This window comes from Podarcis erhardii (genome assembly GCF_964252035.2).
Source record: "Podarcis erhardii genome assembly, chromosome: 1".
Taxonomy (NCBI): Eukaryota; Metazoa; Chordata; class Lepidosauria; order Squamata; family Lacertidae; genus Podarcis; species Podarcis erhardii.
Window position 1 is genome coordinate 71,701,867 of NC_138497.1, and position 25,987 is coordinate 71,727,853.

A 25,987-nucleotide genomic window follows, 5' to 3' on the forward strand; every position below is an offset into this window, starting at 1 on the left:
ACGGATTGCCTCACCATTATCAGAAATGTTAAAGCAACAGGCATTCCCTGTCAAGTTCAAGACTCCACATAGGCCTCCCTGCCTGGCAAGTACATAATCCATTCCCATTTTCAGCTGCAAAATGGCGGCTCTACTTTCATCCAACTGTTGTGCAATAAGTCTCAAACTCTGGGCCGTTGCATTGGTTACAAGTTCCACTACTGCTTGCAATCGAATTATTCTGTTTAGATTATAAATAGGATCCCGTGCCCCTTGTATGAGCTCACCAGGATTCCAGGAGGCAGGATCATAATAGGCTATAATGCGCTCTGGTGGCCAATCATCAGTACCGCTCCAACTTTGGGTACTTCCTCCTGCTATATGAGAAATATCAGCATTCCTTCGTGTTCGCCTGGCCGAACTAGTGGGCATAATCCACATTGGTGGTAATACCCAACCCAAGAAACAAGTCCCACTCCATTTGGAAGGGAGTTTCTTGTACGCCCATTCTCCACATATCCACCACAACCATCGGGTCTGAGGTTTTTGGTACGGGGAATACAGAAGGCGAAATACCAAAAGGGGTAGAGAGTTCACAGTGCAGTATGTAAAATTGCCTTTTTCTGTCACAGTTATGTTCCACACCACTTTCCATGCGTGAATAAAAGGAGGTGCACAGGGCAAGGCATTCCGAGTTCGATAGGTAGTACCGTGTGCCCAGGTATGACTATTCTTCTTATAATCCCAAGTATAGTGACAATGAGAAGAGCCTATCATGGGAGAATCAGCTGCATCTGATGATTTATGTACACAGAATTCCCCTTGTACAGGTATAACTCGTAATGGTTTAGTTGAGTTCCATCCGGGGAAATTCTGTATTTCAGTTTGGTGTGGCATTTCGCTTACCATACCAATAGCATCTAATGGTATCGGTAATAAGGGCATACCTCCCTCTGAATCATCTGGCCCAAGAGAGCAAACAAGGCAATTGGTCCTATTTGCAACATTAGCTACCATTTCAGCTAAACCTACCCACATATTGTGGTCATGGCTGAATCCATATTTAGCCAATTTGGTCAGATTCAAGGACCCTTCCCCTTCCCAAGGGATCAGGATTAATAAAATCATGTTGATGTCTAGTATATGCATTCCTTCCACAAAAGATTACCTTATTGTGATAGCAAATAATTATTAGCCCCAATATAATTCCCCCAGTGACAGAAATGGGGAACCACCAAGACCAAAACATATATCCCGAGGATCCCCAATGAGTAATATCTCTGATAATTGTTCCACAAGGGGGGGGGGGCAGTCAATCAATTGTATTAGAGAATCTTTCCGTTCACAGTCGCTGGTTCAGACGCTCCTCAAGCTTCAGGCGTGCGCAGGTCAGCCAGCTTCCAGGTTGTGGCTGCAGCAGGCCGGTCGTCAAATGTTGCCCGTGACCTAGCCCGTTCCCGGTAGGGCTAGATACAGGGGTTTTTGGAGAGAGTTAGTTTTAAAGGATTAGAGGGGTCACCTTTGCACGTCCAACTGCCTTCAGACTTCTTCAAACGAGAGTGATGAATCCAGGGGGTCACCTCAGCTACCTTCACCGCTGTTGGAGTAGAGAGCAAGACGGTGTAAGGTCCACGCCACTTAGGTGCAAGTGGATCACGTTTCCACTCTTTCACCCATACGCTATCGCCAGCCTGGAACTGATGAATCGGCTCGGCAATGCTGCACGGCGTGCGCTCGAGGGCCCACCTGTTAAGAGAAACAAAAACACGGGAGAGAGATTGCACTTGTTCCTGTGTCACATGGTCTCCTATTTGTTTAAGGTCAGCTGGAATATCCTGAACAAAGGAGGGCGGTCTCCCATACAGGAGCTCAAAAGGTGACAACTTAAGTCTTTTTGTGGGTGCACACCGAACACGAAACAGTGTTATGGGTAACACATCTACCCATCCCAATCCCGTTTCCTGGGTTAATTTTGCCAATTGGGTTTTCAGAGTCCGATTCATTCTTTCAGTTTTCCCTGAACTCTGAGGCCTATATGCTGTATGCAGTCTCCATTTTACTTGTAGGACTCGACATACATCTTGTACTACTTGATCAATGAACGCTGGCCCATTATCACTTCCAATGCATCTAGGTAATCCAAACCTTGGGATCAATTCAGTGAGGAGTCTTTTAGTTACCTCTCGTGCCTTTTCAGTTCGGGTGGGAAAAGCTTCAACCCATCCGGTAAGAGTATCTACAAACACAAGGAGATACTTGAATCCCTTAGAAGGGACCAGCTCTGTGAAGTCCACAATTAGGCTTTCCATGGGGACGTATCCCACATGCTGAATTCCAGGAGGTTGTACCGGTCCCTGCCTGGGATTGTTTTTAGCACAAAGAACACATTTCTGTGAAATGCAAGTTGCTAATTGTGATAGATTAATAATATACAACTTCCGACTGAGACTCTCTCTAGTTGCAGTACCGCCAAGGTGAGTAGATTCATGATAATTTCTTACAATTGTGCCTGCTAGATGATGAGGTACATAAATCCTATTGTCCGGCAGGATCATCCAACCGTCCCTCACAACTGCTCCTTCCTGTTCAGCCCACTTCCTCTCTTCTGGGGTATAGTGAGGTTTAACTTCTTCTGGAACTACCTCTGGTATGAGGGCTGCTATAAATCCTCCCACAGGCTTTTGGGCTGCCTCTCGGGCTGCTTTGTCAGCAGCATGATTTCCTCTGGTTATTGGATCCCTTCCTCGTCCATGACCTTTGCAGTGCATTACAGCAATCTGTTCTGGAGCCCATACTGCTTCTAACAGGATTTCTACTTCAGGTCCATATTTCAAAGCCTTCCCGTGGGCTCCGATTAGACCTCTTTCTTTCCATAGAGCTCCATGTGCATGCAGGGTTAAGAAGGCATATTTTGAATCAGTATAGATGTTTGCCTTACATCCGGCTGCCAATTGCAGAGCTCTAGTTAAACCTATAAGTTCAGCCTTTTGTGCTGAGGTGCCAGCAGGCAAAGCCTCAGCTTCCACAACTTCCTCATTGGTGACCACAGCATATCCTGCTCGTCTGGCACCTTCATGCAGGTAACTGCTACCATCAGTATAATATACAACATCTGGATTTTTCAATGGCTCATCTTTCAGATCAGGTCTACTGGAATAAACTTCATCCATTATTTGGAGACAATCATGTGATTCCTCATCATCTACCTCTGGTAGGGGCAGCAAAGTCGCTGGATTGAGCATATTCACTACTCGTAGATGAATCCTGGGATTTTCACACAATAGGCCTTGGTATCTAGCCATCCTTGGGTTCGTTAGCCAATAACTACCCTTATATTCCATGAGTGTCAGAACAGCATGAGGTACATTCACATACATCGTCTGGCCAAAGGTAAATTTATCAGCTTCTTTGACAAGGCTCGCAGTGGCCGCTACTGCCCTTAGGCATGGAGGCCATCCTTTTGCTACTGAGTCCAATTGTTTAGACAAATAAGCTACTGGACGGTTCCAACTTCCTAATCTCTGGGTCAGGACTGCCGCTGCAATCCCATTCTGTTCATGTACATACAGCTGAAAGGGTTTTTCCGAATTAGGCAATCCAAGGGCTGGTGCCTCCATAAGTCGCTGTTTGATAACTAAAAAGGCTTGTTTCTGCTCAGGTCCCCATACGAATGGGTCCTTTTCTGCACCTCGAGTGCTTTCATGTAAGGGCTTGGCCAGACTGCTGAAATCAGGTATCCATAGTCTACAAAACCCTGCTGTTCCCAGGAATCCCCTAAGTTGTTTTCTTGTGGTAGGTTCCTTGATAAGGCAAATAGCTTCTTTCCTCTCTGGTCTCAATGCTCGTTGTTGGTGTGAGATGTCAAAGCCCAAATATTTGACCTTTTCTAAACATAACTGTGCCTTTTTCTGGGAAACTCGGTAGCCAGCTTCCCAGAGCAAGTGGAGCAGTTCCTCTGTCCCTTCTTTACAGGTATCAAAATCCTTTGCAGCTAGTATAAGATCATCCACATATTGCAGAACCACCTTTTCTCCCGGTATTGAGGGGTAACTTGTTAGATCCCTCGCCAAGGCAGTGCCAAATAAAGTTGGGGAATTTTTGAATCCTTGGGGCAATCTTGTCCAGGTTAGCTGGCCTTTTGTTCCTGTCAAAGGGTCTTCCCACTGGAAGGCAAATATAGGTTGGCTCTGTGGTGCCAGCCGGCAACAGAAGAATGCATCTTTCAAGTCCAATACAGTAAAAAATGTTGCTTCTGGTGGGATCAAACTCAGCAAGGTATATGGGTTTGGTACATTTGGGTGCAAGGTCTCGATAGCCTGGTTTACGAGCCTCAAGTCCTGCACTGGCCTGTATTCATCTGTCCCAGGTTTTCGAACAGGCAAAAGGGGTGTGTTCCATTCTGATTGGCAAGGCTTAAGCAGACCATATTTTAATAGGCGGTCCAAATGTTTCTGGATGCCCTCCGCTGCTCGCCGGGGTAAGGGATATTGCTTTACAGATACAGGGGTAGCCATAGGTTTTAGGGTTACTACAATTGGAGCTATATTCTTAGCCATTCCTGGTGGGCTATTTTCAGCCCATACTCCTGGTGGCACCTGTAGAGTTCGGAGGAGCTTGTCTAATTCTGTATCCAATGTGGGTTGGACTTGCAAGGCTGACATTAGGCGCCATGATTGTTCCTTAGGTACTGAGAGGGTAATTATTCCTGCTGCTTTTGATGGCAGTTTCATTTCTGGACCTCGAGGAGTGAAAGTGATTTGGGCCTGCAATTTGGACAGCATATCTCTACCTAAGAGAGGTATTGGACACTCAGGTATATACAAAAACTGATGGGTTAAACGATGTCCCCCAATCTGGCATTCCAAAGGTTGGAGGAAAGACCTCTTGGCTGACTGTCCAGTGGCACTTTTAATGATTACACTTTTGGATGCCTTTTTCTGCAATAGTTCTGGGAGTACTGAGTATTCAGCCCCAGTATCAATCATAAAATCTATTAAATGGCTTCCTAATTGAATCGTGACCGTGGGCTCCTGGAAGCCTAACTTTATGGAGTCCGGTCGTTCCTAGTCTTGGGTAAAATCCTCTTCTGCCAGTCCAATGAAATTGTCTCTACTCCGTCCCTGTCCTGGTCTCTGATATCTTCCATCTCGGATCATTCCCCGTCCCCGTCCCTGGTTTCTTGGGCCGGAGCCGGAGCCTGGGCCTGGGCCTGGGCGTACTTCTTCCAACCTCAGGGGTTCAGGACACTCCCGCTTCCAATGACCCTCCTTCTTGCAATTTGCACATTGATTCCTTCCCAGTGGTGGATTCCTTCCTCGCCCTCGCCCTCCATTTAAGGGGCGGTGGTCTTGCTTCACTGCTGTGGCTAGCATTACCATCTTTTCCTTCTGCCACTTCTTCTTCTCTTGTTTCTCAGCCTCATCCCTATTCCGATAAACTCGGCGTGCAATGGCCATAATTTGGCTCATCAGCATCCCTTCCCATCCTTCTGATTTCTGAATTTTCTTACGAATGTCAGAAGCGCACTGGGCCACAAATGTAGCAGTAATCATTCTACTGTTTTCAGGGGCTTCAGGGTCAAAAGGAGTCCATATACGATAGGCTTCTTGCAGCCTCTCTAAAAAGTCTCCCGGACTCTCATTTGGTTTCTGTTCTACTTCTGAGACTTTAGACATATTAGTGGGCTTCTGGCATGCCCTGCGGATACCTTGCACAAGTGTCTGGCGGTAGGTGGTGAGTCTGGCCAGGTGAATTGCATTGTTTGGATCCCAATTAGGATCTTCCAAGGGAAAGTTATCTTGGAGATGACGGTCAATATTATAAATATTTCCCGCTCTGGCCTGCTCACGCAAATATATCTGTGCCTTTTCAATTATGTCTCTCCTTTCCTCAGTGGTGAACAGAGTATTTAGGAGCTGGCGACAATCTGTCCATGTAGGGCTATGAGTATTTACTATTGAAGTCACCAAGTCCATCATAGCCTGAGGTTTTTCTGCAAAAGATGGGGTGTGTGTTTTCCAATTCATCAGATCTGTAGTTGTGAATGGAATATATTGCAGGGTCGAAGTTCGAGGTGGCCGTGGTCCGGGTTGCCCATTAACCAGCGCAGGCTCCTCAAGTGCATCAAATACTCTTCTAAGAGGGGCTACTACGTGATCTTTCTCTTCACTTTGCTCTAGGGGCCTCAAATCATAGGGGATGGTATCTGTCGCAAGGCGTTCTTTTAGCAGCTTTATACGCCTGGCTGTATTGCTTGCTGACCGAGCAAGGTCTCCCTGTAACTTCTGTAATATTTCTCTGGGACTTGGATGCACAGGGGTTTGGGGTGGGCAATCAGTTGTTCCACTAAAGGAGACTGTAGATGGAGGTCTATTAGGAGTCACAGGTGGAATAACCACTTCTGCTTGGGCTTTATTATAGAACTCCAATGCCTCCTGAAGATATTTATCATAATCTATCAAGGAATCAAGCTCTGTGACTCCACTCCCATTATTCATTCCAGTTTCTTGCCTTGGGGTTACAACTGGTGGAGTGTTTGGATTAAGCTCCCTTCGATGTGGAGCATAGGGTGGAGGTGGAAGCACCTCTTCCTCTGGCCCCTCAAAAATGGGTTTGAGTTTATTTGGCAAGATTCCTTTCCTAGCTTCGGCTTTTACAGCCAATAATTTGCATCGTTTGACTTTGCATTCCCTTATCCATGGAGGATTTTTATTTAATGTGCTCAGCCAGGAATCTATATATGGAAATTGTTCTGGGCACCCTCCAGTTTCTTTGGCGATATCAGTCCAAAGTTTGCTTACTAAATTTATATCAAAGGTTCCCTGGGATGGCCATCCAGTAATTTGTTTTGGCCATTCTAGTTCACATAACGTTCTCAAGCGCTCTGGCGTCATTTTGACTCCATATGCCCCTGAGAAGGCTTTCTTAAAATTATTTAACATACACTCAAGAGGTGTATTTTCCCCCTTTGAACCCCCAACTCCCATTGTATGGCCCTGTGAAGTATCCACTCAGTCACTCACAGACGCGCTTCGTGGGTTTCCTTGCCTAGTGAAGTCGCCTTACTAGGAACCGAAGTACTGCCCACTCCACACTCGGGTCAGCTACAGATTGCTCTGTACTTTCTCACACATACAATGCGCTGGATACTTCACCACACTCTACCTCCCAATTTTTCCCTTTCCCTACACCAGATCACCATCTGATGTACCCAACCACCTAGCGTACTCAGTTTCCCCTTACTGAGACGCAGAAGTTTGATCAAGACTTCTCTTCCTCCCAATTAATTGGAGGGCCAAAAATCCCTTTGTGCACTTACCCTTGGTTGGTTCCCTGTTTCCCCCGGTCCGTCGCCGCCAGTGAGCAGGGTATCAGACAGACGAGTCTTCTGCGTTCCCCCTGGAAAAAATTACCAGTGCGCGCTTTGGGTAAGCAGTTGTCCTCTCTCTTGTACCCTGCCCAGTAGGGCGAAGGGGCTGCGTTCCAGCAGACCACTTATCCGAGTCACAGGGCACCATAAAATGTAGCACCCTGCTTGTGGTTAACACTTAGCTGGAATGAAATATTCAACGCAGCAATAGAGAAATTAAAATAGTAATTTATTTGTCAGACAAATAAAGAGGCACAGTGGTACATGGTTACCAAGCTCTGGCCTGCCTCCTGCCATTCTGGCCAGCACTTATATTCCCTTAATCCAGCCCCCTTTGCTCCTCCTGTGGCTGCCTCTGTCCAATCAGCCTGGTTGAAATTCCTATTGGCTGTTTGCTAGAGCCAATCACAAAAGATACACCCACAAAAGATACACCCACTTCCTTGCCCTTATATGGGAGACAAAGAGCTATATATAAATGACAAATAAGTAATAATATATCTTACATGGAATCTTAATTACCAGCTCACCTCTTGCCCTTCTTGCCCTATTGCCTTCTAAAACAAATGGTTTAATCTTACATTTTATGTTCAACAGATGTCAAGGATCTTGAGTTTCACATCAACATTGAAAGATTTCCTTCATTTAATGTTTCTAAACAAAATGCCTGACAACTATATATCAAGACTGCTTAGATGGCGTCTTCTGTCTGGCAGGGTGGGGGGCTGGTGGCTGACTTAATTTCAGGATAAATACAACTCTTACAACCATATGAAATAAGAATCTAGCATTCCTTAAATCCTTTGCATAATTACATTTAAGCCAATATATTTAAGCTAATATATTTCATACATTTATCATAGGTAGCCTCTTAAAAGAATAAAGCTTTTCAAAGTAAAAAGGAAAGAACTCAATAAAACACAGCTTTTAAAAGAAGCCTCTTCAAAAATGTTCTCTTTTTCTGTCAGCTAAATGTTTTTCCCTTTTGCTCCTGGCCTTTGAACCTTAGAAAGAAGATCTGGCTCATTTTACTGGGAGGCACATTGGTATTATCTTCCCCATTCCTAATGGTGTTTTCTCAGCCTTGGGGCAGCATATGTAATTCTCCCTTTTTTATGACTTTGAGAATTGTTTTTCTGCTATAAATCAATGGGGCCCTTCTTGTGTTAGGAGGAAAAACATCTTGCCAAGGTTCTTTTAGGCAGCTGGTCTTTTGCCTGGCATGAAACATTTGAAAATCCTTTTTTTTAAGCTCATTTTTTAATACAAGCCTTGATTGAAATATATAGAAGCTTTGATAAAAATGCAGGCTTATGATTAGATGCCTCACCAAAAGTTCATTATACTATAGAATTATTATTATTATTATTGCGAACCGTTCCTTTAGGAAACATAGGTAGCAATACAAATGGTACAAAAGAGCTAGACACTTATCAAGGATTCAGCTGTTTATTTTTCTATATAGCTGTTTAAAGTTAAATCAGTTCAGCCAGTTATAATATAGCTTAATACACTTAATTTAAACTGAGCAATACTTATATTTAGTAAAAGTGTATATTACCACAGAAGTGTGGAAGAGAGCTATTTTATGAGAAAAATGTAAACTTTATCAACTTGTTCAACAGGGGCTAAACAGCCGAAATAGCTTGCCAACACCACAGTTAAGGCGGAGTTCAGGAACTTTGGTCTCACTGCCCATGGAACCATCTTCTAGGTGGGAACGCAATAATGGCAAAAGATTGCATCATGAGTATAATTCTTCAAGGTAAATATTTTATCACTATAGAATTCACAGTATTATGAGGTATTTCTTAAGTGCTGAAATTAAAAGTTGAGTTGGGATCGGAAGAAGGACAGACAAGATGTTTTTCAGATAAAATATTTTGAATTTAATTAATCTTCCATAAGTGCTGCAATCAAATGTTTAAAACTAATAAAGTATGCTTGTATAGCTTTGTTCATCCAGGATATTTGAAGTATGGCACTTGGATATGCAGTTAATATTTGATGACAACCACTAATTCTGAACTTAAGATTCTAAAGGAAATTACGATGAAAGATAAATTGTAACATTCTGTATAGTCACCATTTATGAGATAGTGAAAGAAGATCCATCCATCTCTCTCTTGGGCTGAAACATAGGAAAGTAATATAACAGGAGTGGCTGACAGTAACACACTGCTCTATGTTTATTAATTATCACAGATTTATTGGTTTTCTTCTTGTTTGGTATTGTAGTTAGTAACTAGATCAGTTTTTACACTTTTTTCAAATATTACAGCAGATAATAATTTGTTCCTAACCTTGAGAACCAAATATACTGTATAGGAGAAGTTCTTTTCTTCATTGATCATTCTGTATTATTTTTATGGTTTTTTGTTTTGTTTTGTTTTTTGCACTTACAAATTTTGTTCTACACCACCCTGGTATTTTATATGAGGGATGGTCTATAAATATTTTTATAAATAAAAAAATTAAGGGAAGGAAATTGCTGTTTGAGGTTTATGCAAAATGTATTTAAAAATTGCTTTCTCCACCCAGAAAATAAAATAGCAGGCTCTGAATGCTTCCGGGATTAGACATCATGGATATTAAATATTGTGCTGTGTATGTATCTTCCAGCTTTCAAACAGCAGATGGCATGCTTTAGCAACATAAGTGTCAGTTTATAGTCAGTTATCAAAGGTGAAAAGTACTGAGCATAGAAATTAAAAGTATATTTCCTTAATGCTATGTAGCATTACATTTGAATAAAGCACCAATAGCATTGATCAAGATCTTGCTAAATATGCAATGGAATGACCTATTCACCAGATTTTTCAACTGAAAGAACAATTTAGACTGTAGTTCTAAACCCTGGTTGGCACTGGAGGGGCTTGATGGAGTGCCACATCCACAGCAGCACTGCTAGCATTGCCCAGGGAGGAAGGTGCAGGGTTGAAATGGGAGGGGGGAAATAGCCATTTACTGGATTAGGCCTGTTGCCATCATGTAGGTAGCAGGGCTGACTCAGGGTCCAGTAGATGCTGTGCCAGCCCTGTCCCCAAAGTGTTCCATCTTGGGGTTTCCACTGAGTACTCTCAATGACATTTCTGCTCCATCTAAACTCCTTCCAAAACAGTAGATCAGGTGTTTGGACTGTTCTGCCCATTTCTTTTCTGAAAGAGTGCTATTGCAGATTAAAATAATCTTCTTTAGCAGGAGGAAGCTGATGCAAATACGTTAATGTCATATTTCACATTTTTCTGGGATGACCTGCTAAAAGTGGCATTAAGTTCTGGTGTTGCTCATGTTAAATCCTTTAGATAAAACTTTATTCTAGTTGGAGCATTCTGTTACCAGAGTATCACTCCTGGTAACTCTGGAGAGCTGGATGACAATGTTTTCAGTGTATCTGACATTTCAGGTTTATGTGATTGCCATCTTAGATACTTGGCAATCTTTCTGTTCAAAAATTTAAGTATGTTTTTAAAGAAGACTTATGCAGGTTAAGATCACTAATTTTTTGAAGGCTTCCTCCTAATTTTAAGTGCTCTTTATTATAGCTGTTGATTATGTACTTGCATCTAGAGATCCTTGTTCACAGGGTGCATTTAACTCTAATTTTGCTTTGATTGTTTACATTTTAATTAGAAGATTAAAATATGTGTACCTACCTTTTACTGAGTATAATAATACTTTTTCTGTTTTGAATTAGCCAAGGATCTTATCCAAATGGGCCTTTCAACATGAACCTGTTGACAATACCAAAACAAAGATCATCTTCAGTGACCCTGACTCATAATACAGGCTCCAGACGAGCTGGTAGGATAAAAGCATATTACTACTTTAGAATTATTTATATTTTGTGATAGATAATTTGTGAAAGTGTATCTGGAGCAATTTGATTTTTTAAAAATAACAGCACTATATATCTCACATAAGATTATTTCATTTTGTTAAGATTTTCATAGGCATGCTATCATTAAGCATCTACCTAGTTGCTTGTTCATATATGATATTGCATGTTTTACAAATGACTTGGAGACACTGGATATCATCATCTAAACTAATAGCAAACTCATAATATTATAAACTGCCTTGTGATCCTCAGATGAAGAGTGGTATAGAAATTTAATAAATAAATATCAATAGATAAAATTATCCAAGTGCCCATTCTTGTGTAGCCAAATGTCACTGCTCATGAACAAGAGGGAGGTATCAGCATGTTTGGTAAAACCCCAAGGTTTGCAGAAGTATGCAAAATACCGTGAATGGGAAAACAGCCCCTCCAACAGCAAAGTTAGGAATTAGCAGTCAACATGGAATGCTGATTGTGTTGGGAAGGTGAGAGGGCAAAACATTGGATGAGAGTGGGGAGTGGAATGTAGCACTAGAGAAAAGGGCATGGCCGATTGGCTGGAACTCTGAACAAGAAGACTTCACACTGCAACATTTTGTTGAAGGTCTCACTTGTATAATATCTGTCCTGCATATTACAAATAATGACAGTTATCCAGAAACCTATGTTACCAATTGCATACCAGGCCGGAGTAGGGTTGACCCACATTGTGTAGCAAGCAACTACAAATCAATAGAGCAGCCAAAGTTGAAATTCTGCTTACCGTTCTGGTTACCACACCTCAAAAATTATATTGTAGAGCTGGAAAAGGTGCAGAAAACTGCAATCAAAATTATCAAGGAACTGGAGCAATCCATCTAAGAAAGAAGGTTGCAGTGTTTGTGCATTTTTAGTTTAGCAAGAAGGGCTAGTAAGAGAAGACATGATAGAGGTGTATAAATTATGCCTGGTGTAAGTTTTCTCTCTTACTGTACTAGAACCAGGGGTTATTGAATGAATGTCGAAAGATGCAGTGCAGACTAAATACATGCTATTTTACACAGTGCACAATTCAGCTACAAACTTTTTTACCGCAAGATGTAATGGCCACCAGCTTGAGCAGCTTTAAAGGTGAATTACGGTAGTCTGATTCATGGAGGATAAGGCTTTGAATACCAGTTGCTGATGATTAGAAGCAGGAAACATGTCCTGCATTTGGGCTTCTCATAGACATCTGCTTCACCCCTATAAGAAGAGAATCTAAGTTTTTTGGTTAAGCAATAGCCAACAGAGAGATTCTGCAGCATATTACTTCCAGTGTATGTGTGATTCTGTTATTTGCAAGAGCTATGAGATAAGATACATTTTCATTTTTGTCTGTCATCTTTTATTTTCTGGAAAATTTAAGGCACTGTTCTTAAATATGCACAAGTTGCACATATATTTATGACTTCCAACATTTTATGCCTCTGTTTCCTTTAGGAAATTCTCCAAATCTAAGTCCTGTGGCCTCATCAAGTAATGGATTTCTGTCTAGTGTGTACCACCGGTCACCTGTAGAATTTCCTGATACTGCTGATTTCCTTACTAAGTCAACCGTTAATATGCATAAATCTGTGGGATGCACAGTTAGTCCTTCAGATTATCACCAACAATTTAGAACATCTTCACATTATACATGTAGTAGGTAATGCTCTCTTTTTATTTAATCAGTGATTCATGTGTATGAATACCAACATCAGAATAAAATTTCTTATCATATTCTGTCTTGGATATTTCTTTGGTAGAAGACTGAGAGGGGCCATTATTTCCTAATTGCTTCTTAAGTACTCTTTTATCTGAATACTTGAGTTGTGCTCTCCCCGCTCTCAATATTTTGCATTTTGGGGCTGTTTTTCCTCCTGCTTAAATAATCTTTCCATCATGATGATCCTATATATTAGCAGCTAGCTGTAAGAGCAAAGATTGCATGACTGCTCTTTATGAAACTTCCTGTTTTGTAGACATTTGTACCTATATACTATCTGTGAATCTGTGTGGGGCACTGACACTTGGAAAAAAAATAGTAGTAAAGAGTCTTGGACCTCGAAGCCTTCTTCTTGGATACAGCTAAAATTGCATGATTGTGAACACTGTATACAAGCTGCTTCAATGATATTCTATCAGTGGTTTAATGGATGTTTGTGTACACAAGACTTAAGAAAAGTATTCAAAAATAGTTAATAGAAATTAGAAATAACTGCTTTATTTTTCTTAAGTTGCGGACGACAGATATTCAAGTCTGTTGCAGCCTCATTATCTGAATCTGCTACAGAACATCAGAGTCAAAAATCAGGTGGGATTATAAATTACACCTATAATTCTCTATTTGTTTCATCCCCCCCCCCAAAAAAATGGACTTGCAATGAGAGTAAATATTTCAGATGTGTTGAAATAGTGAACTTGACTTCAAACAGATATGTAAATTGTGTGCAAATATTCTTATCTAGTTTGCCACAACTTTAGCCATACTTACCGTATTTTTCGCCCCATAGGACGCACCGGCCCATAGGACGCACCTAGTTTTTTTGGGGGGGGAAATAAAGGGAAAATTTTTTATTTCCCCCCAGGTGCTCTGCGCTAATCCCGAAGCTTGGGGCGTGCGGAGTTCAGCGCGCCTCAAGCTTCTGGGTGCCGACAAGGTCTCTGCTAGCCTTGGGAGAACCGCGCGACTTCGCGTGGCTCTCCCAAGGCTAGCGGAATGCTGCGCTAATCCCGAAGCTTGGGGTATGCGGAGCTCAGCACGCCTCAAGCTTCTGGGTGCCGGCACGGTCTCTGCTAGCCTTGGGATAGCCGTGCAACTTCGCGTGGCTCTCCCAAGGCTAGCGGAACGCTGCGCTAATCCCGAAGCTTGGGGCGTGCGGAGCTCAGCGCGCCCCAAGCTTCTGGGTGCCGGCAAGGTCTCCGCTCGCCTTGGGAGAGCCGCGCAACTTCGCGTGGCTCTCCCAAGGCTAGCGGAACGCTGCGCTAATCCCGAAGCTTGGGGCGTGCGGAGCTCAGCGGGCCCCAAGCTTCTGGGTGCCGGCAAGGTCTCCGCTCACCTTGGGAAAGCCGCACAACTTTGCGCGGCTCTCCCAAGGCTAGCGGAGCGCTGCGCTAATCCCGAAGCTTGGGGCGTGCGGAGCTCAGCGCGCCCCAAGCTTTTGGGTGCAGGCAAGCTCTCCGCCAGCCCTGGGAGAGCTGGGTCTCCCATGGCTAGCGGATAGCTTCCTGAAGCCTGAAGAGCGAGAGTGGTCGGTGTGCAACAACCCCCCTCGCTCTCCAGGCTTCAGCGAAAGCCTGCATTCGCCCCATAGGACGCACACACATTTCCCCTTCATTTTTGGAGGGGAAAAAGTGCGTCCTATAGGGTGAAAAATACGGTAAATAAATACAGCTACACATGTCTGAAGTAAGACAACCATTTTATGTAGTTCTTCAAAGCATTTTTATCTTGCTCTTTAGTCAAAAGAAGTTCCCAGAGCAACTTACAAATGTCATTATTTCCACATTTCTAGAATGACAAAGTAAATGATTATATTTTTCCTTTTTATTTATTCATGGTATTACGGAGTTTTTGTTATGTTGTCCCTCTCCCATTTCCATATGTCATATCCTTTTTTTTCTTTTTTCTTTCACTTGTTTTCTTGTATCAGAAGCAAGGATGTTTGACATGTAATGGTGTTTGCTATATATTGTTATGATATAATTAATAATTTTTTTAAAAAATGGCAATTCAAGTGCTTGTAGCATGCTTACAATCTAAAAGCATGAAACTAAAGGGAGTGGCATTGGGAAGGATGAAGAGAAAAGCAAACTTAGCTATAGAATATTTGTAATGAAAAGCTGGAATGGAAGTATTCCAAGGAGTGCAGGAGCCTAAAGTTGCCAGTCTTTCAGCAGAGCACATAGAGTGGATCTCTCACTCTCTCCTATAGGCTAATGGAATAGCTCCTATAGCTGGGAGTTCAGGGAGGAACTGATGAAGCTGGTCTTTAAACTGTGGTTGAGACTTAATAAGAACAATTTTTAAAATTCATTTGATCCCATCTATGAGCTGCTTCCCATAAAAAAATCAAATAAAGCATTATGAAATTTTTGTTGTTAAATTTACTTACATTAAACTCACTGTATTGTTTACATTTCTTAAGGTGAAGATGCAAATAATTATATTTCAAAAGACTCTGTTCTCCTTATAGAGAAAAAGCAGGATGATAGAGAAAATCACAGTCATCAAATGGATCAAACTAATGTAAGCATATCATTGCAGTAATACCGTAGTGATGCAATTCATGTTTTTAATAGAAATGTACTATTTTATTGCAATGTGCTATATTTATTTTGTTTTATAACATCAATGCTTCACATACAATATTCTGAACAGGTCTAGAATTAACTTTCAAAATGTGAAAACTTCATAAAAACATGGGTTAAGTGCATGATAAATATAGGATTCAGAACATAAAGTAGCTTTTTATTTTCTACATTCCAATACCCAACAGGTGGAGATATGACTTCTCCAAGTGATCACCAGGCACAACCAAAATCATGGTTGAGACCTGCTGTTTTTATTATAATACTTGGTTTGTTTTAAACATATTTTATGCAGCAATAAAACTGCTAACCAGGGTCCAGTATGGTTTCACATTGGATGGGGGACTGTGTGTTGAGATTCCTGCACTGCAAGGGGTTGGAGTAGATTACCCGTGCAGTCCCTTTCAACTCTACAATTCTTTGATTCTGTATAGTGTTAATTCTGCCAGTGTTTAACTGTAATTTAATGGTTGGTTTTTCTATGTTTTAAGTGATTCTTGTTTTCATATGTAAGCTGACTTGAGTCCCGTTAGGAGGATAGGTGGGGTATAAAATCTTCTTCTTCTTCTTCTTCTTCTTCTTCTTCTTCTTCTTCTTCTTCTTCTCCTCCTCCTCCTCCTCCTCCTCCTCCTCCTCCTCCTCCTCCTTCTTCTCCTCCTCCTCCTGATTTCATCAACAATTATTGTTAGATCTCTGAGCTCTTCCAAACTCTACACATATTATATCATTGATGCCCCGTATAGGGACTTTTCTACAGCAATAGTATATTATCTGCTTATGTTTTGTTGATGGAGCAAATACTTTTTTGGGGGCCGTTCTCCACAGTTCTGCTCCAGCAGAAACCCAGGATGGTGACAGGAAGACAGCTGTGTTCATGAGGTTCCTATTGGGCCTGCTGTGGTACAGTCCCCCCCTTTCTAACCTGTGCCCATTAGGGAGGATTGTATGTAGCAAGTGAAAAGGGAAGACTTAGCTCCACATCCATCTCATCTTCCAGTTTAAGCAGAGCCGAGTGGAAATAGAGATACACTCATTCCAGAAGTCAACATGATCAAGAAGTACAATTTCCTTTTAAGTATATGATAGTTATCTTCCCATAAAATCATTAATGATGTTGTTTTACACAAATATCAGTATCTGCAAAGAAGTACTAGTTCTTGTAACATATTAGTCTTTGCCCTAGCATTGCTTACATAGGCAAAGATCACTGCTGGACAGTTAGTCCTCATTTGGCAGTGGTGTCTGAATCATGGATATGAGCATGAGGGTATAGAAAACGAAACAAGAGAGAAGCCAAATAAAAATATAAAGTACTAGATCCACAGGTTCTTGAACAGCCAAGAGTAGATGTTAGCTGCCAAATAGTGCTCAAGAGTTACTACAGTTTTGTGTTGTGCTAAAGTCTCCTCTAAGCCCAATCTGGCAGTCAGAATAGCTGCTTGAATGAATGGGGCAGACTAGCGAATATTTTAGGGATTCTGCTGGGAAAGTAAGGCTAACAGAGTTTTATGCATTATGATAATAGAGCAATTCCTGAAATCATTTTAGATACCACAGATTTTGCTCATGTTCATTATTCTGATGTGACGTTAAATGTTTTTTTGAGCCAGAGATCTTGGGCAGTTGCTCCTGCACAGCAAGTAATCATTCTGTGGTTGTTAAAAACCCAGTGCTTCAGATTACATAAATTTGTCCCAGAGTATCAGGAGGCAACCACCTTGCTGAATCTAGGCCGGTCTGGATTTGGTCAGTGCCTGCATGGTTGTTCATATGGGCACCACATGTATTCTCCCTTGGATGATGGAAGATAGGTGGGATATACAAGTTGCTAAATAAATCCTATTTTGTATACACTATCTTACCTAGTCTGATCAAGTTTAGCAATGTCCAATCATATGCAAAGTGATTATATTAACTAGCCTCAGAAGATTGTGGACTTATTTAAATATAAAACTAAATGCATATAATAAATTAGTATTTTTATATGTTATACTTTTCTTATACAGATGGAAACAGCTCCTTCATTAGAACTGATTCTAACAGAAGACCATGATTCATTAATGGAGAAGATGAACAATTGGAATTTCCAAATATTTGATCTTGTTGAAAAAATGGGAGACAAATCTGGAAGAATCCTTAGTCAGGTTGGTTGTTCCTAGATATATGTCATATGTTACACACAAACACCTTCTAGGCTTTGTATGTGCTATTATAGAATTATGCTATTTTTTCTAAGCTTACATGTTCAATGTAGGAAATGTTGTTTTGCAGTTAGAGAACTTTGGAATACCTCAAAGCGGGGAGGGACAAACCTGTCCCGTAGCAACCCTACTTTTAAGCCTTGATTAAAAAAGAAAGTAGAGAGCCCTCTTCATGCATTCTGGAACTGTGTATAGTAAACATTCAGCTTCCTATACTTGTGAAGACGAGATTTATTTATTTGTTTGTTTGGCACTGTTTTCAAAAAATTACATCAAAGCAACATACAAGAAGAAAGAACATACAAGGAAGAAATCACATGTGGAGGAATCTAAAGGTTACCAGAGCATAGTTAACAGAAGTTAGGCTAGCCTGTCCAGATAGGGCAGGCATGTCCAAAGTCCGTTTCAGGGGCATAATCTGGCCTGCCGATCGGTTTAATCCGGCCCCTGTGGCAGTTTGTTTTCTGGGGTAAAAAAATAAAATAAAAAATAAAATCCTAAAAAAAGCTCAATAACTTCATTCCTAAAAAAAGTCAACAACTTCAGTTGGTCCTTTGGTCGGCCCCCACAGCCCTTCACTTCATCGAATCTTTGAAAAAAGTTTGGACACCACTGAGATAGGGGCATAGCTAGGCCCCCAGCCCAAGCTGATTGAAAGCACTCTGCATCACTGAAACTTTTACCAACGATGTAGTGGATGCAGAATGAAACAAGGGGATGGCAGAGCAAACAGATTCATCTCTGCTGTTCTCCCCTCACCATATACTTCCTAGTCACAGCTCCAGATTGCCTTAAGAGAGCTCTGGTCAGCAGTGAACTTCATTAATGTTCATGTAGATGTGCCATACTGTAGTCAGGAGCTTAGAAAATGGAGTGGGAGCTGCCAGAGGAGATTCAACGCAATGTTTAAAATATAAACAGTTGCATGTAAGCCTAATAAATATCACACATTCTTGTGAATTATACACAGAATTCTTTTAGAGAGCAGGAATTAGATGGTTTTTACTAATTAATAACTAAACCTCTTTGGTTAGGAAACCTCAATAATTGGTTAGTAAAATGCATTAGGTTTTAACTTAAGATATCCTTAGCTTGATCTGCTTGCATAAAGAGAACCACTGATCCTTTCCCTATACCACATCCCATATTCTAAAGAGGCTCTTCACCCTCAGGAGCAGCTTTTGAGGAAGAGGGGTTTGCTATGTTGAGGAGTGAATGAGAAAACCTGCTCTGCTAGTGCTTATACTTTTTGGGATGCAGACCTAACAGCTTTATCCACTTCATTGTTTATTTATATTATACATCCTAACGTTCTTAGTATTCAATATATTTGAACCTCATATTTAATTATTAATTTAAAAAATCTAGTTTTCTTTTAAAAGACAAAATGTAAAACCTAAAAAATGAAGCATAAATAACTGTACATTAACTTTCCTTACAATGAAAATAATTATATTCTGCATTCAGGTTGCATTCACATTGTTTCAAGACACTGGTTTATTTGAAATTTTCAAAATTCCAACTCGGCAATTCATGAACTACTTTCAGGCACTAGAAAATGGTTATCGAGACATTCCCTGTAAGTAATACCTTACAACATTAGGATTTTTTTTTTCCTTTAAGCCACACTGCGTAGTTTATCATGTTAGTCCTATTTTCAAATATCTAATGCTGTGATGTAATACTATGATAATGAAGGCTGGGTTTCTTTTATTAATGTTTTTCATACATTATGGAGTAATAACAATATATAGATTTAAATTGCTAATACTGTGATAACAAAAATGGATAAAATGAACTGTATGCGTGTAAATCATTTGCTAGCTTCGCAAATACAAGGAGATATTAATCAGTCTTGTACAAAGTTTAATGCTGAAACTTTTAAATAACTTGGACTATCTTTTAATTTTTATTCTTTCTTCTTTCTCACATGCACCATCAGTATTCAAACCCATCTAAATAAACTCCCCCCTCCCACAGTGTTAGAAACCAAGTTATGACAGCTAGAAGCTAAATGGCACCTTATGGGTGCAACAATAGAATGTCTAGGCGCGCTATTTTATAATAGGAATACAAATCTGAAAATGAATGAACTGCAGCTAAAATATTATGTACATTTTTCACATGGTCTAGACTTTCCCCTGCCCACCCCCTTAATATTCTTAAGAGGGTCTCTTCTTCAGTCTTCAGAGAGTAGCTGGAAGTGGGGAGGCAGAAAAAGGTCCTCCTTTCCTTCCACTCTGCAGTTTTAATCTGAAATCTTAGGCACAGTACTGTGCCCAGAGCTCAAAAACTGCTCACCCTAATGAAATTCCCTGCCGCAAATGTGCCTAGAACAATGGGAGCTTCAAACACTGTCCTCCCATTCAAGGAATTTTAGCAATTTTAGTTTTCTTGGTGGTAGAATGCTGGGGGATTTCTGACAGAATTATCAACAGCCACCTTAAGCATTCACATATCTATTTCTCTTATTGCAGACAAACTTTATTGCAGACAACTCTTACCTTCTTCTTTAACCCTTCCTTTACTCTACTATGCCATTATGCTTGTCTGCAACATTGTTGAAATATTATTGAAGAACTTGTGTGGAAGATACTTTGAGAAATAGCTCAAATGGCTGTTTTGTAGCAGCTAATACACTCCATGCTGAGCTTTTTTTTGGTACTTAATTGTGGGGTTTGAGTACCTTTATAATGTTGACACATTTGTCACTCCCCCCCCCCCCGCCGTACTGTCATTAGAGGGTGGGGGACCTTTCTGGCCAGTAGGCCAGATCCTTATCTCCCAAGATTCTGACACGCTTTTTCCATACAAAAGGAAAATACCACCAGCACTTAAAATGTTTAAATTTAAACCCCTAGCACAGTTATTATATGGGGCTCAGATTTGCACCTTTGATCTACAGAAGCTGTTCTGTCTAAATTCCTAAGGCATTTTCCCCCTCTTCCATCCTGTGTTCCAAGTGCTTCACTGCTAGCAGGTTACAGATGGTATGTTTAGTTTATACTATGATAACATTTGGATTTAATTAAAAAATCTTATTTTAGATCACAATCGAATACATGCAACAGATGTTCTTCATGCTGTTTGGTATCTTACAACAAGACCAATTCCTGGATTTCAGCAACTATATAGTGATTCTATAACTGGAGCGGACATTGGTATGTGACTTTGGTCTTCCACAGAGCCCCCCACCACCACCACCACCATAATATAAAATGAATATATTTGAAGTGGAGGAAATGTCTCCTATTTCTTTCTCTTATTATTTCATGGTTGAAAGATAGAACTAACAGTCTATGTCATTTACAAGCACTGTGTGTCTGGTTTTAGGATAATTGATTGAATAATTGCTGACATGCTTTGCTTCCTAGCCAAGGAAACTGTTTCACTTAGATCTCTTATCCAGAATGAGACCTATATCTTCCTGCAGTGGTCAGCATGTTTCTAGCAACTAAAATACATTAGGCTAATATTTCTTTATTTAATTAAGAAATGAAACATCTCAGACTAAAAATACCTAAGGCTAAACTATTTAACTTAATTAGAGCTTTTCCTAATTATTCCAATGTAAAAATGAAATAGTCCTGAACATTCAAGGTCTTACTTTAATTAATATATACTCATCTTAAAATGTTCTGTTAAGTTTAACCCAGTATGACTTAAAGGAAATTGTTTAGCCTTCGTTTTACACAATAGAGATAGTGATAGTAAGGCAATTTTTTAAAAAATTATGTATTATTTATATAATAAAAGCATCATAATATCTTTGGGGTGGGGGAACTTGAATCGCATGTGTGTCTTAGAAGGAAGTATCTATTTCTGATGCATCGCAATTACACGGGATCATTCAGATGCAAGAAATACAGCTTGAATCTTCATTGTACCTGCTTGAAATTTGTACAGATTTCACTAACATTGAACAGAAAATGAAGTCATTCTTTTTGTGCAGCGGAATAGTGGAATTGAGAAGTATTTTATTTATAAACAGAGAAAATGATTTTTGGAAATAACATTTTTAAAAAATCGTTCAGAAAAATACCATTTAATTTTTGTAAATGTACGCCGGAAGTTAAGATAGTTAATAGTGAATGATATGCATGAAAACAAAATAAAAAAATTCCTTCCAGTAGCACCTTAAAGACCAACTAAGTTAGTTCTAGGTATGAGCTTTCGTGTGCATGCACACTTCTTCAGATACACTGAAACAGAAGTCACCAGACCCTTCTATATAGTGAGAAGGTGGGGAGGGGTATTACTCAGAAGGGTGGTGGGAATGGGTGATTGACAGATAGCTGTGATGAGCCTGTTGACGACTCTTAACGACTGCAATAGGTCTTACAGGAAAAAGCAAGGGGTGAGAAGGTGAAAAATGACTTTGTCATGTATAATGAGATAAGAATCCAATGTCTTTGTTCAGACCAGGTCTCTCCATGGTTTTAAGTTTGGTAATAAGTTGCAATTCAGCAGCTTCTCTTTCCAGTCTATTTCTGAAATTCCTTTGTAATAGAACAGCTACTGTAAGATCTTGTATAGAATGTCCTGGGAGATTGAAGTGTTCTCCTACTGGTTTCTCTGTCTTGTGATTCCTGATGTCAGATTTATGTCCGTTTATCCTTTGGCGTAAGGTTTGGCCTGTTTGTCCAATATAGAGAGCTGAAGGACACTGTTGGCATTTGATGGCATACACAATGTTAGACGATGAGCAATTAAATAGTCCCGAGATGGTATGTGTGATGTTGTTGGGGCCAGTAATGGTGTTATCCGGGTGTATGTGGCAGCAAAGTTGGCATCTGGGTTTATTGCAGGCTCTGGTGCCAGTGTCCGTGTTAAGTCTGGTTGTAGTATTATTGTGGGTTAGGAGTTGTTTAAGATTGGGTGGCTGTCTGTAGGCAATGAAAGGTCTTCCTCCCAGAGTTTGAGAAAGAGAACTGTCATAGTCCAGGAGAGGTTGTAGATCTCTGATGATGTGTTGTACTGTTTTAACTTGGGAGCTGTATGTGATGACTAGAGGTGTTCTGTTATTTTCTTTTTTGGGTCTGTCTTGCAGCAAGTTCTCTCTGGGTATCAGTCTGGCTCTGTTGATCTGTTGTCTAACTTCATCTGCTGGGTATTTTAGTTCTAAAAAGGTTTGCTGTAGGTCTCTTAGGTGAGAGTCTCTGTCTGTAGAATTGGAACAGATGCGGCTGTAACATAGTGCCTGGCTATATACAATGGACTGTTTGGTATGTTTGGGATGGTAGCTAGAGGCATGTAGATATGTTTGTCGGTCAGTTGGTTTATGGTATAAGGTGGTGTCTATGCGCCCATCCTGTATTTTTATAGTAGTGTCCAAAAAATGTATTTCTTGCATAGATTGATTCATTGTTAGGTTGATTGTGGGGTGAAAATCATTGAATTTCTGGTGGAAGGTGTCCAGGGTCTGTTGACCATGTGTCCAGATGATAAAAATATTGTCAATGTATCGCAGGTAGAAGAGAGGTTTGAGTGGGTAGGAGTTTAGGAAACGTTCTAAATCTGCCATGAAGATGTTGGCATACTGTGGGGCCATGCGGGTGCCAATTGCTGTGCCGCTGATCTGAAGGAACAGGTCATCACCGAATTTGAAGTTGTTGTGGGTAAGGACAAATTGGCAGAGTTTGGTAGCAAAGTCCGCTGTGGTTTTATCTGAAATGGTGTTCCTTATAGCTTGTAAACCATCGTTGTGTGGGATGTTGGTATACAGAGATTCCACATCCATAGTAGCTAGTATAGTATTGTTAGGAAGACATGTCAAAGACATTGGATTCTTATCTCATTATACATGACAAAGCCATTTTTCACCTTCTCACCCCTTGCTTTTTCCTGTAAGACCTATTGCAGTCGTTAAGAGTCGTCAACAGGCTCATCACAGCTATCTGCCAATCACCCATTCCCACCACCCTTCTGAGTAATACCCCTCCCCACCTTCTCACTATATAGAAGGGTCTGGTGACTTCTGTTTCAGTGTATCTGAAGAAGTGTGCATGCACACGAAAGCTCATACCAAGAACTAACTTAGTTGGTCTTTAAGGTGCTACTGGAAGGAATTTTTTTATTTTGTTTTGACTATGGCAGACCAACACGGCTACCTATCTGTAACTGATATGCGTGAATTAGGCATTTGCCACACCCTGCTTATAATATCATCATCTGATTTTGTTCACTAGGCATTTTAACACATTTTAAATGACAACTGTACAATACAATCTTTGTTGACGTATATAAATATTCATTACAATTTGTCCTCTTTAAATATGATTTCTCTGGCTATTGAGTGGTAGACTTCACTTTCAAGGGCTTCAAAATCCAGAAATATGTAATACGTGATTTCTTTCTCTTGAAGAATAGTCATTACCAACTTTCTGGTTTTTTTACTTTTTAAAGATTACATTTTAAAATTTAAACTCAACACAGTGAAATCTGTTCATTGATGGGTTTAACATAAATATTTATGAAGATGCTATCGCTGAATATTCTTAAAATGTAAGTTCATGTCTGTTTCTTCCTCAGATACAGAAGATGATATTTCAGCTGACCGAGTTGCCTTTATTTCCTCCAGGAGTTGTGCTATGGTTGATGAAAATTATGGATGCTTAGCCTCAAATATTCCAGCCTTAGAATTAATGGCTCTTTATATTGCAGCAGCTATGCATGATTATGATCATCCTGGCCGTACAAATGCTTTTCTGGTAGCTACAAATGCTCCTCAGGTAGGATGTTTTGTCTTCTGGAATGTTTCTGGTATTCAATTCAATTCCTGAAATTTAGCAGACACATGCATTAATATTTGCTGGCTTTTAAATGTGTTTGATATATGGGTACTGTGCTAAAGGAAATCATGCAAAATCATATATTTCCAAACACATCAGAACAAACAAGATTAATAGTAATACACATACCTCATCAGTGTTCCAATTATATAGTCTTACTGCACTTTTATAACAGGATTTTAAAACATAGCTGGATGTCATAGCAACAAAGTTAAACATTGTAATAGGAAATTCCATTCTGAATAGCGAAGCAGGCTTCATAAATGAAAACTGTATTCAAACATAAGAAAAGTTATAAATGTAATACATAACATAAATAAAACTGATAAACCCTACAATATACCGTATTTTTTGCCCCATAGGACGCACTTTCCCCCCTCCAAAAATGAAGGGGAAATGTGTGTGTGTCCTATGGGGCGAATGCAGGCATTCGCTGAAGCCTGGTGCCCACTACCAAGTGCATAATATTGTTCCTCCTGTTGCTTGAGGCAGGAAACCTCATCGTATCAGCTTTTGGAAATACCCGGCTAGGATTTGATTTTGTAATACTGGATTAAATATAACTGATTTCTAGGGCCATCCTTTGGTTATTTCGTTTGACTGTTTAAATATTTTAAAAACATTTGGAGGAAATACCACAACCACAGTTCTTCCCAATATTTTCAGGTACAACAAACTGCCAGCAGATTAATTGTAAAACATGGACCTGCTTGTACATTATCTTTGCTCTGAATTATCTCTGGAGTCAGAAATTTTATTTGGTCTATACATTTTTGTGAAATGTCAATTTTTAAAGGATATGTATTAATTTTGCAGGCTGTGCTGTACAACGACAGATCAGTTCTGGAAAATCATCATGCTGCGTCTGCATGGAGCCTCTTCTTATCTCTGCCAGAATATAACTTTTTGCCTAATCTTGATCATGTACAATTCAAGCGATTGCGATTTTTAGTGATTGAAGCAATTCTTGCTACAGATCTTAAGAAACATTTCGATTTTCTTGCTGAATTTAATGCCAAGGTTTGTAGCCCAAGTTTATGCCTGCATGCAGGCTATATACCATAATGATTAAAACTTTACGTATTTAGCTACTGTATTTTTTCGTGTATAGGGTTTCCCCCCCAAAAAAACAACAGGTATAAAATTGGGGCTCGTCTTATACACGGGTAATGCTGGGGGGATGTTTCTTAATTTTGAGTCCCCCAAAATAGGGGGCATCTTATACATGGGGGTGTCTTATACACGGAAAAATGCAGTAAGTTTTTTTAACCACTGTCAAAAAAATCTTTTTAAGTGATGTACAGAATTATAATAATTATCAACAGCATGCAGATAAGCTTAACAGAATTTACATTTGCATTTATTTGCTGAAATAATTTTTTTTAGCAAGCATGCAGTACTATAACAATAGTATTCGTAGGCCAGAAATTCCAAAGCATGGGTGCCATACTGAAATATTAATTCCTCATAGATATGGAACAAACATTATATGGCA

The 25,987-nt window shown here is 40.2% G+C and overlaps 2 protein-coding genes across 2 annotated transcripts in view; one reads left to right on the top strand and one right to left on the bottom strand.

Annotated features, from left to right (window-relative positions):
* PSMA1 (proteasome 20S subunit alpha 1) overlaps positions 1–25,987 on the bottom strand; it is a 395,619-nt gene that overhangs the window by 61,674 nt on the left and 307,958 nt on the right. The gene's annotated exons all lie outside the window — the stretch shown is intronic.
* PDE3B (phosphodiesterase 3B) overlaps positions 1–25,987 on the top strand; it is a 66,193-nt gene that overhangs the window by 35,314 nt on the left and 4,892 nt on the right. Inside the window, exons 4-13 of the mRNA XM_081840373.1 lie at positions 8,974–9,113; positions 11,046–11,152; positions 12,651–12,855; positions 13,427–13,503; positions 15,338–15,438; positions 17,507–17,644; positions 19,169–19,280; positions 20,749–20,862; positions 24,233–24,432; positions 25,309–25,512. Coding sequence (XP_081696499.1) covers positions 8,974–9,113; positions 11,046–11,152; positions 12,651–12,855; positions 13,427–13,503; positions 15,338–15,438; positions 17,507–17,644; positions 19,169–19,280; positions 20,749–20,862; positions 24,233–24,432; positions 25,309–25,512 — 1,398 coding nt within the window. The remainder of the gene's footprint in view (positions 1–8,973; positions 9,114–11,045; positions 11,153–12,650; positions 12,856–13,426; positions 13,504–15,337; positions 15,439–17,506; positions 17,645–19,168; positions 19,281–20,748; positions 20,863–24,232; positions 24,433–25,308; positions 25,513–25,987) is intronic.